Source organism: Danio rerio, chromosome 16, assembly GCF_052040795.2.
Source record: "Danio rerio strain M-AB ecotype USA chromosome 16, GRCz13ab, whole genome shotgun sequence".
Taxonomy (NCBI): Eukaryota; Metazoa; Chordata; class Actinopteri; order Cypriniformes; family Danionidae; genus Danio; species Danio rerio.
In genome coordinates, this window is record NC_141036.1 from 40,164,927 (window position 1) to 40,181,888 (window position 16,962).

The window sequence follows — 16,962 nt, forward strand, 5'->3', positions numbered from 1 at the left end:
TTGCTCTCTTGTGCGTATTAAGCAGTGTGTAAGCGAGGCACAACTCTGCGCCGGAGTTTAGACCGGGTTAGTTTTGGTCTAATGAAAAATCTATTATAGTTTCTCAAAATAACGACGCGCCAGCGGTCTGCCTCAGAACGCCTTCCTTTTTAGACCAGAACGCCTATGGGTGCACAAATGAGCGCTAATGCATTTGCTATTTAAACAGCGTAGCGCAACGCCTCAAAACTACTCCAAGCTGAAACTACCAAAAGACTATTGTGCAGCGTCTTGCGCCCCACTGCGCCGGGTATATGATAGGGCCCTATGGTTTTGTAAATATTTTTATTTAAGTTTCAGTTGCCAATTCAGTAATTGCGTTTTATATATATAGTAGTCTTTTTAGTTGTTTTTTGAGTTAATATAAATTAGTGTTCAGAATGTCTGTTACATGCCATTGTATTCATAAATGCTTTTTTAATGAGTTATTTCGGTCTTATTTCTCTGGCAAGTAGCTGAAGTCTAATGTCTAATAAATGTGAAAATCAGCTATAAAACATGACATGATGAGGTTTAGTGAGTAAATGTTTTTCTGCAGGTGGGCATGTTTAAGATTCACCCTGCAGTGCCGGAGTGCATGTCAGAGCAAGCCAAAGACTTCATCATGTGCTGCTTTGAGCCAAACCCAGACAAGAGAACCACGGCATCAGAGCTCCTGAAGAACGGCTTTCTGAAGGCCAGTGCCAAGAAGAGACTAAAACCTCTGGCGGACAACAGTCTGAAAGAACCTGCCGGTGAGCAAGTATAACCATGTTCAAAAACAACAGCTGTAATAGGGTGTTACTTTGGCACTTTTAACTTAAACAAAATGTAGTCATTGCACACTCACTACTTTTTATTGCCCTCTAATGTCCATTTATGTTTATACAGCTATGCAGTCTACTTATTTTTTTACTTTAAGAATTTTTTTGCAATTAAATCTAAAATAAAACATTTTAAAAGTAAAAAGTTATAATAAAAATAATATATAAAATATGTATTATTTTTATTATTATTATTATATATTTTTAATTTTTATTATTATTTTATTTAGGTTATATAAAATATTAGGCTGTATCCGAAATAGCCTACTACTCAGTAGGTACTGCATTTGAATTTACTTCTCAGCCATTAGAAAAGCACTTTCCATACAGTATGAATGCGAGTAGTATGAATGGAACTTGAACGTACTGCATTCGCCATTTTGTCATGTTGATGTGACCTACCCACGTCAGTTGCGTCGCTTTAGTCCCATTCATGAATTCTCTCGAAGTGTGCCATGGGATCATAGCGTCTATCAGATGCGGTCTAGATTGGATAAGCAGCCGACTGGAAGTACGATATGCACATCAGTATAGCAGCATTTTTTTATGACGCTGTATAACAATAAATAATATTTTTACAGTACTGCGACGATTGAGTTTAGGGTTGGGGTGGGGGTAGACGTTATATATATATATATATATATATTGGGTAACTTTATAGATAGCATAAATAATACTACAACCACTGTACTTACATTAGTAGACGGTTAGGTTTAGGTTTGGGGTAGGGGTCGACGTTAATAAAATACAATAAATCAGAAATTTGATTAATAATATAAATAATTGTCATTAACTTTCGGCTATATTCGTTCTAGCAACAACCATCGGATGCACACTTCAGAATGTCATCGGAAGTAGTAGGTCATCTGGGTACTTCTCGCATATTGTTTTTCGAACTCTATGAATTCGGATATATTACTTGGCTTGCATACTGTTTTTAGCTTACTACATAGTAAAGAAGTATGCAATTTTGGATGCAGCCTTAGTTTCGACCAAAGTGTAATTTTTACTACTGACCACAAAAATAAAAGGCTTTTAACATTTAGGTGAAGCCATGATATATTTTCTCCTGAGTTTAATAAGCTGTTCACTGGTCAGAATGATTTTATTGAAAAGCAATTATTGCCCTCTAATGTCCATGAATGTTTATACAGCTATGATGTCAATTTATTTATTTTTTTTAATAAAAATTCTTACCTTTGCAATAAATTAAAGATAAATATATTATTTATTAAAAGATTATATTTAAAATAATATATAAAATATTTGTATAATTGTTTTATATTATTTAGGATGTATAAAATATTAGTTGCTACCAACTGGTCATTTCCAAAACTGGCCACCAAAATAAAAGACATTTAACATTAAGAAGAAGCCATGATATATTTTCCTGGTAGTTTTAATAAGCTCTTCATTGGTCAAAAAGATTTAGTTGCATGCATCAAATTAAATTTGGTGAAGTGGTTCTGTATGTAAAACCTATTAAATGGATGTAAAGTGTTTACTTGTGTAAAAATAAATCCTAAATGTAAGAGAAAAAATGTTCCATCATCATTTAGCAAAAGATAATATATTCATTTAAGATTTTGGTGAAAAAAACATGCTTATTCTGATTGTTGTATGAAATGTAGTATGATCATGTTTTACATTTTAATAAGTACCGCATTTTTAAAAATATATAACATGATCATACTACATTTCATAATAAGTTAATGTAATATTTTATCAAATTATTTATATTTTAAATATGCCTGACATGGGTCATTTTTATCGACTATTTTTAAATAATATATTATTTAATTAAAAATTTACAAAAAATAATAATTAAATAAATATATTCCTTCTAAAGTGTCCACAAAGTTTTCCGGACAGTTGTATTTTGATCTTTATATATAAAAAAGCTAATCTTAATTTAAAATGAACTCAGAAACAGAAAAAAATACTTTAATGTGCTAGACATTATCCACATTGGATATTAGACATTTGAGATTATTTGTCTTATGTTATAGGAGAATTTCACAGGAGCATGTCGGTTCCTGTTGCGTTGCGTGTGGAGAACACAGATGTGGAGCACAATGAACTGTCCTGCTCTTTTGATCTGAGAAGAGCCACTTCTGCCTTCAAAGGAAACAATATGGCTGAAAGTCCTCCGAGCACCAGTGGCTTCCTGACGTGAGTCCACACATCACATCCCAGATTTCTGCAATTATATGTCCATATCATTTAATGTCCTCCACTCATATTGAAATGAGGGTAAATATGAGCAAAGAAGGCTGTGAAAAATGTCTTCATTGTTTGATCTTTTGTTTTTATTTCTTATATTGTTAACTAGGGATGTAACGGTATCAGAATTTCACGGTACGGTAATACCTCGGTATGAATGTCACGGTACGGTATTTATTGAATCATTTACAGGAAAAAACAAAACTTATGAAAATACTCCAAAAAAGTGCCAAAAGTGTCAATGACATACAAATTAGCCATCTATCTGTAAGCTTTGAAACAGGAACTTCAATTTTAATAACAAAAAAATATTAAACCATGTAAAAAAAATAAAGTTTCAATTTAGTATTGTTGAAAACTCATCACATTCAACATTTAATCACTCACTCACTTAGATAGAGATGGGTTTAAAGGAAAATTATCATATAAATATAATCTGGTAAAAGCTGGTATCTCTGGGTATTTACAATGTCCCCTGCAACAGAAAAAAAACCCTCCCATTTGGGACTGAGGTTTCTGGGACAAGAGAGATATGACTTGGCCCAGGTTGACAGCAGTGGGTAACGTTGTGCATTGTCTTTCCCCCACTTGAGAGGACAAACCATGAGTAAGATAGAGGTCTCATGTCTGCATCAATCTGAACAGTGTGCTGACAACACCGCTATTCAGTATGCACGCGACAACACAGCTGATAAGAACTCGCGCGACAACACAGCTGATAAGAACTCGCGCGACAACACAGCTGATAAGAACTCGCGCTACAACACCGCTATTCAGTACGCGCGCGGCGACAACACCCGCTTTAGAGTTTTCCAGCTCTTTTTCATCCCCGCTTTTAGCAGCACACTCCATTTCCGCATTACTGGATCTGTAGCGACAACAGACCGCAAGGGATGATGGTCAAGCATGGGCTGATGGGAATTGTAGTTTTCGCTACCTCCCGTTCGCTTCATTCGCCTGAGCAAATCTTCTCAGAAGACCTATAGTTTTACCGAGTCATGCGACTTCGGTAATATCGAAAAAAATTAATATTGCGGTATGACGGTATTTACAATACCGTTACATCCCTATTGTTAACTAAAACGCTGCTTTGATTGAGAACAGCAGCTTTATGAATAAATGTCAAAATTATTGGCACATATATAAATTTATATGAGAATTCTTTATTTTAAGGTTTTATAAATACACAGAACAGGAAAGAACAAACATTTACTCGTTCTGTAGACATACAAAGCACAGAAAACTATTTTTGAAGTGTATTCCTATTAATATTTTTCATTTTTACCTAAAAATGCTCATTTTCACCATTAAGACAATAATTAACCCTTTGAAATGTTAATTATTTTTATTACAAACAAAATGGTGTGATTAGAATGCTCAGTGCTTCAAACGATCAGCTGCTAAATTCAAATCTGCTTTTCCGCCATGGCTGGTGCTGTCATAAGTCACAGTTTATCAGTGTTTTCAAATCTAAAATCACTTGTTCGCATACATTTTTTCTGTTTTTTTTTCTGTCTATAGAGTGCCAGATGAGCCTCAAATAGACATGACCACAAGTCCATCAGGTTCTGGAGAGAATCTAGGCCTGTTCATGCTCAGAAAAGACAGTGAGCGGAGGGATACGCTACACAGGATCCTTACAGAGGACATCAGCCATGTAGTTCAAAACATTCAGGATACAATGCCGCAGGTAGATTCGCATTCTCCCCTGTCATGAGAGATTTTATCATCAGAGATGTCTGATGTTGAAGGTTGTCACAACTACTCTGAATTGAGGCGTATAAAGGATTGTTTTCTCTCCTCGCAGGCGGAGGAGCCGTGCATCACCTCAGATCACATCAGCGAGCTGATTGGCTGCCTGCGAGAAAACATCCGCTCTCCAGACAAAAGACTCCTGACCAACAGCCTGCTGACTTTACGCTCCAGCCTTTTAAACTCCTCTGTGCCTCTCAGCAGCCTGCAGGCGGTGCTCTTCAGCTTCCAGGATGCCGTATGTTTTTTGTCTTTACCTTAGTCTGTTATAAACTCAAGACAGAAGGTCTAGACTCCTTTTGTGGCTTTTATTTACCAAGGACCACCTAAGAGGACATCTGATTGCATGTAAAGCAAAAAGAGAGTGTCTGAAATAACCCCTGATATCCATTTGATGTGGATTGATGATGATATTAGGCAGAAACATAATGATATGTGATGCTAAAGGTTGATTATGCTAACAGTTGTCATAACAAATGCACAATATGCTTATAAAAAACAGAGTAGACCTGAAAGTCTTTAGACCAAACTTTTCTGTCTATCATGTCTGTTTTGCAATATGAAGATTTTCCAAATGTTTTATTTTTTGGTAAATGATGTTGCTTTACTGAGGCGTGTAAAGGGATAGTTCACCCAAAAATGAAACTTTATGTACTATTAACTCAGACTTAAGTGGTTATAAAACTGTGGTAAAAAAAACCTGTAACCATTGACATCCATTGTCAGTAAAAACAAATACTATGGAAGTCATAAGTCAGAAATATATTTTTTGTGTGAACTGAAATTTATAGTTGAAGTCAGAATTATTAGCCCCCCTGTTTATTTTTTTTCCCCAATTTCTGTTTAACAGAGAGCAGATTTTTTCCAACACATTTGTAAACATAATAGTTTTATTAACTCATTTCTAATAACTAATTTATTTAATAACATCTAATAATTTTGTTCTTAAAATGAGTTTTAAAAAATCAAAAATTGCTTTTATTCTAGCCGATATAACACGAATAAGAGTTTCTCCAGAAGAAAAAATATTATCAGACATACTGTGAAAATTCCCTTGCTCTGTTAAACATCATTTGGGAAATATTTAAAAAAGAAAAAAAAATCAAAGGGGGGCTAATAATTCTGACTTCAACCGTATATGTGTCTATTGTGTTTATAGGTCAAGAAGGTTCTGAGGAAACAGCAGATTAAACCTCACTGGATGTTTGCTTTGGACAACTTGCTGAGGCAGGCTGTACAAGATGCAATCACAGTTCTGCTCCCAGGTATTGTGTGAAAAAATACTTATTCTTTAGTGATTCAATAAAAGAATTTAAAGCTACTGTTGTATTTTGCATACTATCATTGTAATCTAGAGCTCAAGCTTCAGCTGCAGTCTTCATTTGAAAACGAGGAGGGTTCACCAGAAACCGAGCATCCCACAGAGGCTGATTCTGAATCAACCGTCACGCCCCTCGCCAAGGACAAAGAAACATTGGTTATCACTAAAGATCCTGAAGAAGGTCATTCCACATGCAACAGTTTACCCACTGACCTCATCTCCAGTTACAGTTCACTCGCAAAGGAGCTGTCAGAACTTCGTTTGGAGTCCAGGAGGTATCAGTACTTGTGTTGAAAAAAAAATCACATTCAGTGGGTACATAAAGTGTTCATTTTTTACTCTTTGTTATATTGCAGCTATTTGCTGAAATCATTTACATTTTCTAATTAATGTACACACAGTACCCTATATTGACAGAAAACACACAAAATTGTTGACATTTTTGCAGATTTATTAAATAAGAAAAACTGAAATATCACATGGTTCTAAGTATTCAAACCTTTCCGATTGGTATTTAGAAGCACCCTTTTGATCTAATATAGCGTTTTTGGGAAAGATGCAACAATTTTTTCACACCTGGATTTGGGAATGCTCTGCCATTCCTCCTTGCAGATCTTCTCCAGTTATGTCAGGTTAGACGGTAAACGTTGGTGGACAGCCATTTTTAGTTCTCTCCCGAGATGCTCAATTGGTTTTAAGTCAGGGCTCTGGCTTGGCCATTCAAGTTGTGAAACTTGAAGGATTTTAGCATATGGCTGCAATAAGTGTGAAAAATTTAAGGGGGTCTGAATACTTTCGGTACCTACTATTTATGGGTCAGAGACAAAAATTTTCCAGTATCAAAACCGAGATGCAATGCAGCTATGATTGCCCCCCGCCCCCTTTTTTGTAGTTTTTTTTACAATAATGTACCTAAGACACCACTTAAAAGTTGTTTTGGTGTACAAAAAATCTTGTTCGTCATATTTAGAACAAAAACCATTTGATGACATATTAAAAGACATTATTTAGGGATTAAATTGCAGCCCCAAAATACAAATTAATTGCCATTATAATTCTTTTTACTTTGCTACTATTCTTCCCACTTCTAGGTTAACCTATTTGTCAGCAATGCATTTTAAATTAAATAAAATGTAATAAAATATAAAATCGTGTTTAATAAAAAACACAGTTTTGAATTAATATGTGGTTTAATTTTGACATAAATATACTTATGTTGTTCTAAATGTTGTAAAAGGGGAACCTCATTTCACTCATGACAATTTATTCTAATGAATGCTTTTAGACATTAGACTGTTCACTTGCAGTAGTATGCTGTCTGTAAATATTTAAAATCACTTTTTTTTGTTTTACTCAATGTAGACCAAAACATTGGACATTTGGTCTTTGACCCATATATAAGTAATAAAATCACAATTATAGCAGCATGCAGCAAACTACCGCAGTAATCATCAGTGGTCTCATTTATAAAACTTTGCATAGAAACCTTCGTATAAGCGAACCTTCGTCAGAATTATTTATTTTATTTATTAATGCTTATGGCTTATATTATGGTTTGGTAGTTTAATAAATCAATATTTAAGTTAAATATGTTTGTTTTTAGTTTTGTTTGCTTTTATAGATCTCAAACTTTGCGTGGGAAGTGACGTACACACATTTCGACACGTTTTGTGCGTAAGCCATTTATTTATTTTATTGTAAAACTTTTTTTTAATTTGAAAATAGCAATTACAGAAAAACAGACATCAAAAACAGAAGTTCCCAAGATAATAGAACATTCAAATAACAGAAGTAAAAACATAAGCCAGATTCATTAAAAATTTGTACATTTATTTATTTTTTTTATTCCAAGAAACTGTATAACAATATAAGGAATAAAGGGGGCAGCACGGTGCGAAGTGGGTAGCACAATCACCTCACAGCAAGAAGGTTGCTGGTTCAAGCCCCGGCTTGGTCAGTTGGCATTTCTGTGTGGAGTTTGCATGTTCTTGCATGTGTTGGCGTGGGTTTCCTCCAGGTGCTTCGGTGGCACCTGAAAGACATGCGCTATAGGTGAATTGAATAAACTAAATTGGCCGTAGCGAATGTGTGTTAATGTAAGAGTGTACAGCTGAAAAAGCATCCACTGCGTAAAACATATGCTAGATAAGTTGGCGGTTCATTCCGCTGTGGTGACCCCTGATTAATAAAGGGACTAAGTCGAAAAGAAATTAAATGAATATAAAGAATACCGTAAAGGAATACAATCCTTTTACACAATATTCACATTGGATAAACATAAAAGAAGAGAAGAAGAAAATATAAATAAACAAATAAATAAATAATACAATAAAAAAAGAATCATGTTGCATGATATCATATGTTTTATCATATTTAAGAAGCACATTTCTTAAAAATTAATTTAAGTAATGGGTCTCAAACTGGATTCCTGGAGGGCCGCAGCTCTGCACAGTTTCGCTCCAACTCTTATCTAACACAGCTGATCCAAATGATCGAGGTGTTAAAGACTAATAGAGACTATTAAGCAGGTGTGAGTTTGAGGTGGTTGGAGCTAAACTTTGCAGAGCTGCGGCCCTCCAGGAGTTGAGTTTGAAACCATTGATCTAAGTGAATTCATTGAATGTTCTATTTCACATAAGAAGTCTGTTAGAGTTGGTATCTTTTTAAGAAACATCTGTTTGTGAAAATAAAATTTCACCAGCAAGTATAAGAAACTTCACAGTAGCTTCCATAAGCCACATTTATAAGTGAGACCTCAGAGTTTTGATGATGTCATCAAAAGAAAATGACTTTCATATTCCCAACTAACCACAAGAGGGCAGTGAATGGAAGCTGTTCAGTAATGAATAAATTACACAAATGTCATGCTGTTGTGAACTGCTCATATTATTTCAGATTGCTGACGCAGCTTAATGAAAAGGAGAAAGAATTCCAACAACTCCTGAAGACCTCACTTCAGTCCAAACAAAGACACATCAATGCCCTGGAGCACAAGGCTGCATCTGCTGCTACAGGTGGCTCACGTTAATTTATTTGTATCACTTTCATTTCAGAAATGAGCACTGTATTCACCAATGAACAGTTGTTGTTTTTTTAATGAACTGTTTCCTCCATTTGAGCAAAAGTTCTTGCCTGAGGCAGTCAAAAGGTGTGGCCGTAGAGCGATCTGTCACATTCATTCACAATTGCTCCACTTGCTGCTGCTTGCCTTCAGTTCTGGGTGGAGTGTTTGATACTGAACACTCCCTGTACTAGCTTATAACATTTACATTATGTAGACAAACCCAAGTTTGTGGCTTATCCCGAGGGCTTGCGTTTTTTAACTGCATGTGCTTATATGCATATAATCATCATTGGTTTCTGGCACTCGTTGACTTCCATAATAATTTTTGTTCTACTTTGGAAGTTGATCGGTGCCAGCAAGCAGCATTTTTCAAAATGTCTTATTTTGTCTTATAAACTTATAAACAGTTTAAACTCCATGATGGAGAATACATGGCAGTTATCATTTTTGGGTGATAAAATTAATAGATACTGTAGTAAGAGATGTGAAAGTACTTACTGATGAATGTGTATTTTTTTAGGAAACTTGAATTACCAAAACTTTTAAAACTAATAATTCAAGTTAAAATGTGTGAAACCACACTGAACCCAATTCAGACCATTTTGTAAAATCAGTGAATCATTTACCGGACACTCACTCTGGACAGATCATTTGAATCAGTGAATAGTTTACTGGAGACAAACTCTAAACTAGGGATGGGTTGATAGATGATGCCAACATCCATCGGCGATGGACGCGATCCTGCTCCCATGGCAGCAGCAACCCGCTCGCGAAAATTACACACTTGGGCCCTGTTTACACTAATACGTCTTAATTTTAAAATGTCATCCATGTCCAGACTGGCGTTTCACCTAGCATTTCTAAAAAGATTTCCGTCCAAACTATACTGCTGAAAACCGGTATAATAGCATCAGTACAGTGCTTCAATCTTTCGCTTTCACACTTGTACTATCTTTATTTATTTATGATTTGATTATGGGTAAATTGAAGACCATGCAGGTCAGGTAGTTGAAGCGGTAGACAACAAATAATTAATTTGTTATTATTTTTTATTCATAAATAATTAATTCACCATCGTCTACAATGATGATGCATTCGTCCATCACAATGTTTTACATTAGACATCGTACGATGCCAAATTGGTCGACATCGCCCAACCCTACTTTAAATGGATCATTTGACTCGGGGGATCATTTACTGCAGACTCACTCTGAACAGATCATTTAAATCAGTGGATTGTTTACTAGAGACTCACTCTGAACGGATCATTTAAATCAGTGGATTGTTTACTAGAGACTCACTCTGAACAGATCATTTGAATCAGTGGATTGTTTATTGGAGACTCACTCTAAACAGATAATTTGAATCAGTGATGAATCAGGGATGAGCCCTTCCAAATGGAACCCATCACCACTTTTAATGAGTCATTTGAATCGTTGAATCATTTTCTATAGACTTACTCTGAACAGATCATTTGAATCAGTGAACTGTTTACTGGAGACTCACTCTGAACAGATCATTTGAATCAGTCATGAATCAGGCATGAGCCCTTCCGAATGGAACCAAGCATCACTCTGAATAAATCATTTGAATCGGTGAATCATTTACTCTAGACTAACTCTGAACAGATCATTTAAACCAGTCAGTTGTTGACTCATGAAAAGATGTCAGTGTAATTCACTAATTAATTGTTGAGTGCAATTTTTGAAGCGACTTGAAGTGAAGTAATGCTTAGAATATGTGCTTGCGTATAATAGTAAAGGGAAAATACTCTCCAGAACTGTTCATAGTCACTAAAATCCCCTTCTTCTTCCTCTGTCATGTAATTGGCTGATTGTATATTTGCATTAACTAGTAGTTAAACAGCTGTGCCTAATAAAGTGGCCATATGTAAGTGTAGCAAGTCTGTAATGTTTTTTTTTTTTTTTTTTTTCTACAGATAACAAACAAACATCCCATAATGCTCAAAACTCAGCTATGGTGCGCTGGTTAAGAGGTGTTCCCGTGGATGAGAAAACTATAGAACTAGTGAGTGGAAATATGAAAAATATGACTTTTAATCACAAGCTTTGATTGCCAATGTGTATTTATTGTTGTATCATTTAAAGTTGAAAGTCACGTTAAAATACTTAAATATAAAAGTTAATAGTATTTATATCTGTTTTTTCTTTTCTTTTTTTTTACTTTAAGCTTGTTTTTCATGAGTTCACTCTGGATAGTCTCCTCCATTTCGCCTGCAAAGATGATTTGCAGTACTGTGGCATCAAGTGAGTCTCGTTTACATCAGTAAAAATAAGCCAATGTATTGGGCAAATATTTTAATAGTTCAAATTTAATATTTTATTTTAAGAATGCAAACATACTGTACATTCATTTTGATATCATTTTTATAGACGTCTCTTTGTTCACCTAGGCTGCAATTATTTAATTCTTAAACATTTATGTTGCAGAATCATTTTAAAAGTTAAAGGCAACTTAAAAGCAATTCAAAAAATGTAATAAATATATCTGTAAGACTTTATTTTGTCCCAAATCATGGTATTTACAAACCATTAACACTACTAGCTTAACACGCTTATTTCACGCCATTTTAGAAAACAAAAGTGAGGCTGCGGTGAGAAGAAACCTGGAAGTATAGAATCAGCACTGTAAACATTGCAACAACATGCTGTGGACTACAAACCTCCAGCTGTTGCTGTGATTTCAAAGTGCAGATGTGGTGTAAACATAACTTTATTATCATTCAGTTAAGTTTAATCAATTAAAAGCATTTTAGGCATCAAATAAAATCACAATCTCTTTAAGAGTCCTCCTAGGCTTCAGTTCATGGCACCAGGTAAACACCAAGCTTCCCTGCTTCAGCCTATGTGACCCGGTGAGCGATAAAACGATGCAGTCCAGTGTAGCACACCCTCGTATTGTCTGTATTAGTGTTGTCCCAGTACTGAACTTTTAAAAGTGTCCATTTCCTGCTAACATTTAAGCTCCATAGCGCAGAGCATGTTTTTAAACAGCGCTGATTTGCCATTGTGTTCACCAGTGCTCAACAGAAATGACTGTGATTGGCCATGAATGTCATCAGTTCATTGCACTTTACCGAGTGCAAAGACAGATAAACGGACACTGGAGCGTTTTAAGGCTGCGAAGATGAGTCGAGTTATTAGCGGATGAGCACTAGTGAATACTATGGCAAATCAGTGGTGTTTAAGAACATGCTCAACATCGCTTAAGGCCCGTTTCCACTGAGTGGTACGGTACGGTTCAGTTCGGTAGGCTTTTGTTTCCTATAAAAGCAAACCGTAACACAACTTTTTGGGCACTCTTTGTAAAGGGTACCTAGCATAGCAAAAGGGTACCAAAAGACAGAGCTAGACGTGCAGCTAAACGCTATTGGTTTACAGAGAAGCGTCACTCGCGCAAACACAAGCAGGATAATGAAAACAAAGAAACCACTATTTTTAAATACACAGCCGAGACATTACATCGTTATACTATATTTATATAATAACAAGCCATAGTTGACTTGAGCTGAAGCAAACCTTGTCGTTGTCTTGATGAACAGCCACAAAGCAATGAAGAACAAAATCTGCCGTGCCCCGTTTTTATTTTACGAGGCTGCCTAAAAGTGCGAGCGGTTTCACTTTCTCCAGGGAGCTCGCCGCACGTCTATATTTAAAATAATGAACTTCTTGAGCTGATGATAAAACGTGCGCATGATTATTGAAGTGCTTCTGACATCTGATCCTCTTAGACACAGACAAACTCGAGAGTGAAGCGCCATAAAACAAAGGAGAATCTCGAAAAAACAAAGGAGTGAATGATTCTTTCAGCAACCTAAAACATAAACAAACTGCCATGTATAACTATTATCATCGTCTTTTGGACTATTATGAACTCGGAATAACAGAATTACTCTCTAACAGAGGTTACAAGTGCTGGTGAAGATTAAAGATACAGATGAGAGGTTTGCACTGACTGTGGGCTATATGTTGTGTGCTGTTTTTGAACCCAAATAAGAACTAAATGTATGCTGCGTGTAGTTTGTCTGTAATTGGTAACATCTCAGAGACTGAAACGGTCTGTTTGTGTTCATAAATGTTGCATTTATTTATTTATTTTACTAATTGCAGATGTTACAGAAGGCTATTTCGCATTGACATTGATCTGCAGTTTTAATCAAATCCTGTTCATAGAAAAGTTAGTAATGAACATTTATACACAAGTATTTATGTGTATGAAGCGTCTGTTTTGTGAGAAGTGCTTCTCATATGACATGTGAACAACCCGTACAGCTTTACTGTAGACATTGACTCCAGTGAGAATGACGTCGACTGAAACTTTCTGTTGTACACCCCGCCCACCAAAAGGGCACCCTTTAGGCAGTGTAAATGCAAGCCTGATAAAGGCGACCCATACCGTACCACTCAGTGGAACTGGGCCATTAAATGTTAGCTGGAAATTGACTTTTTTTTATTTGAGTACTGAATTTCAGTATCGTAACAAGTGTAATATAGCGTAAGAATCAGTTCATTAACTTGAGTTTGATAAATGGCATCCAAACGTGTGTTTGGGAAAGAAAGCGTTAGCTAACTAATGCCATTTACCTTAACTTAGCTGTAAATGAGGTCAGATATCCCTATTTTTTTCACTATCCATGCAGAATGGACCTTCGGATCATTTGGAAGGTGGTGAAATGATTAATTTGTGTCACTTTCTCTTCGTTGATAAGATATACAGCCAGGTACCCAACCTTCCTGTGTGACTCCAGGTGATACTTCCAGGTTTTCTCCCACTGCAGCTTCGCTTTCACTTTTAAAATGGCAGCCACGTGAAATCAGTCTATAAACTATTAATTAGCTGCTTATTAATAGATAGTAAGGTAGAAGTTGAGTTTAGTTTCTTTTGGGTATATTAGGGATGTAGATCATACTTTGTAACTAACGAACAGTTAACATCTTAAAAATAGACAGGTAATAATCCTTTAATAGTATGAATTATGACCTAAAGTATTACCAATGTATCTAAAGCATGCTTCCTGGGGGGGAAAAAACTATTTCTTTATGAAATTTAAAAACTGTTGGGTCAAATATGAACAAACCCAACCATTAGGTTAAAAAGATCATGCAAATTAAATTGGAAAAAAAACAACAACAAAAAAAACAATGTTGGGGTTGTCTATATTTGACCAATGTTGAGTTATAACAAGCGAGTATTTAGAGTGTATCCATCCAGACTATAATAATGTGAAGTAAATGTGTGGTGCTGTTTGTGTTCCTCAGAGGCGGGATGATGTGTCGTCTGTGGGCCGCCATCTCCAAACAGAGGAAGTCTCATCTCAGTCCAGTCAAAGAGGACAGTGAAGATACCTTTTTCTAACACACTGTCCAGTGTTGAGATTCTATGAGCTCAGTGAGTTTGCAGTGTTTAGACTATGTGCCTTTTTTGGCACTTTTATTAGCTGACACTAAGATCAAAACATGTCCACTACTGTTCAAATACCTGGGGTTAGAGATTTTTATCCCTTGACTATATATATTTTTTCAGCAGCCATTTTTAAGGGTTGTTAGACCCTCCAGAAATCATTAGGTATTTAGAAAACATGTCTTTTTACTGATGCGGAAAACATTTCTGATGCTTCTAAGGAATCTGGGATTGAAATTTGATAAATGATTTTTAATGGAAATCTTTTAAATCAATATATAAATGAATAATCTTCATTACTTTTTTAGAATACAACCTCAGAATAGTTTAGAAATATTCACTCCCTCAGATAAAACCTGTTAGAAAGAGAATCAATTCTTTTGTGTGAATTTTACAGACATTTATCTGTACTGTGTGCAGTACTTTTGCTTACACAATCTAAAAATATTGTAAAATATGTGCAGGACATTGAGTTGTATAAACTGTTTAAAGGTACAAAAAATCTTATTTTGTATTTATGAATTGTGCACTAATAATTTAGCGACCTTAAAAAAACTACTAAAAGAGTAAAACTGACTACATTTTAGTAATTTATTTTTTAACTTATGTTTTTAATTATTAAAAAGAAAAACTAAACTGTAACTGCTCAACATTTCTTTCTTCTTTATTTTAAATGTGTTGTAATAAATCCATTTTTAAGCATGCGCATTATCCCTATTACACATGAACCCTCAGTTTAGGGCAATAATATCCAGCTGCAGCCCCCAGACCCACACACGTTCAGGCACACATAATCCAGCACGCACAATCTAGGCAAACCATATATGGTTACGATGGATGTTAGTGTTATTAATGTCTTCTTGGACATTGTCATCAATATATTTATATATTGTTAATGTACACAATAAACAATAGTGTATACTATTACACAATTATGGCGATCGTAACGGGCGAATGGGGAACATTGTTTCCGATCACCATTTAATATATTAGACTGAACGGTTTTCCATGATTCATCATAGATGATCAGTCATTATTGACCTGACAGAGTGATTATAGCAGATACTCGTTTTCTGGCCTTGCTGAAACATTTTACAGAGATACTGTATATAAACCATTTAAACTGGACAGGTTTAATTTGTATAATGGTTTCATTATAATGAAGGAAATAAAAGCAAGTTAATATGTATAGGCTATAAAACATCTTTATATGTATACAAATCTATTTACATTTAATAAATGTATAACACTATATTAATATAGCATTTATTTGCTTAATTTTATGATAACTTTTTATGAATGTTTCCAGCGTTAAATTATATAGTCATTTATAGTAAGTAATATATTGTTATAGTGTTTCTAAGCAAGCAAAACACAGAAATGTGCACATATCTAAAAACCTCGAAGGCATTTGCTCAATCAACAATAAACATTTGTAGCAAAAGATCCAAAGAAAATCGGCACACGGTCACTTTAGCTCTCAAAAGACTGTAATATCACTCACACAACGTTTCGACCCACTTAATGAAGACCATGTCGGTCGAAACATGTTTTGAGAGCTAAAGTGACAGTGTGCCGATTTTCTTTTGATCCTTTGCTACATATAGTGTTTTGAAGCCATACAGTACTGGTAATTTGTGGTAATTATAGTTCCAACCAACATTATTTACTGTTAATCATTAATTTAAAAAAATTTAGTAAAAGTGTAGTACATGAAAAAGTAGTTTATCAGTTTATAACTATATAAATTTTGAATTATTCACTATAGTAATTTTTAATTCATTATTGTTTGTTTTTTATATTTTACTACAAAACTATTTTAACTAAGTATGACAACATTAAGATCCTGAATAATTTATTAATTTTAATTCTACAATTCTATAGTATCTATCTATTAAGTTTTCTTTGTGTATGTGGACACGTAAATAAAGTGTTTAACCAATTTATTTTATATTATTTTTTTACATAATTTGACTTCCAAAACTGCGAAGATGTTAAAATGATTGTTACGATATAATAATGACATAATCACTGAAATGGGAAACCCTAAATTGCTCAGGTAGCGAATAGCAATCGTAGCACAGGCCGTCTCGATCGTCATATTTGTGAAATTCAGAAAATGCTTCTAAAAAGTTAGTTGTCGTTCAACAAGAAAACAAGAAAAAATAGAAGATTGATCCGTCGACTAGGAGTGTGTGAATGAGTGCGTTGCATATCTTGCAATGTGATTATTGCAGAAACACACATTGTGATATCGATAATAGTAATAATAATAATAATAATAATAATAATAATAATAATAAGTCCTTACATTTATATAGCGCTTTTCTGGACACTCA

At 34.8% G+C, this 16,962-nt stretch overlaps 1 protein-coding gene and 1 long non-coding RNA gene across 4 annotated transcripts in view; one reads left to right on the forward strand and one right to left on the reverse strand.

The window, feature by feature from the left end:
• si:ch211-1i11.3 overlaps positions 1-15,265 on the forward strand; it is a 52,353-nt gene extending 37,088 nt beyond the window's left edge. The window contains exons 19-28 of one of the 3 annotated variants that reach the window (XR_015511703.1): positions 578-773; positions 2,852-3,014; positions 4,587-4,755; positions 4,873-5,055; positions 5,977-6,082; positions 6,173-6,413; positions 9,034-9,861; positions 10,686-11,230; positions 11,393-11,469; positions 14,482-15,265. Coding sequence is in view for 2 of the 3 variants with exons in the window: in XM_087287402.1 (XP_087143528.1) it covers positions 578-773; positions 2,852-3,014; positions 4,587-4,755; positions 4,873-5,055; positions 5,977-6,082; positions 6,173-6,413; positions 9,034-9,152; positions 11,142-11,230; positions 11,393-11,469; positions 14,482-14,578 (1,440 nt within the window). In the remaining variant the exon portion in view is untranslated. The remainder of the gene's footprint in view (positions 1-577; positions 774-2,851; positions 3,015-4,586; positions 4,756-4,872; positions 5,056-5,976; positions 6,083-6,172; positions 6,414-9,033; positions 9,862-10,685; positions 11,231-11,392; positions 11,470-14,481) is intronic. The other 2 variants (XM_087287402.1, XM_087287403.1) reach the window with 2 other exon arrangements.
• On the reverse strand, positions 8,738-14,339 carry LOC147833400 (uncharacterized). The gene is made up of 3 exons (XR_015511712.1): positions 12,685-14,339; positions 10,698-12,186; positions 8,738-9,873 (listed from the first exon to the last, which is right to left on the reverse strand). It is a non-coding gene; the product is annotated as an uncharacterized LOC147833400 (long non-coding RNA).
• Positions 15,266-16,962: the final 1,697 nt, after the last annotated feature.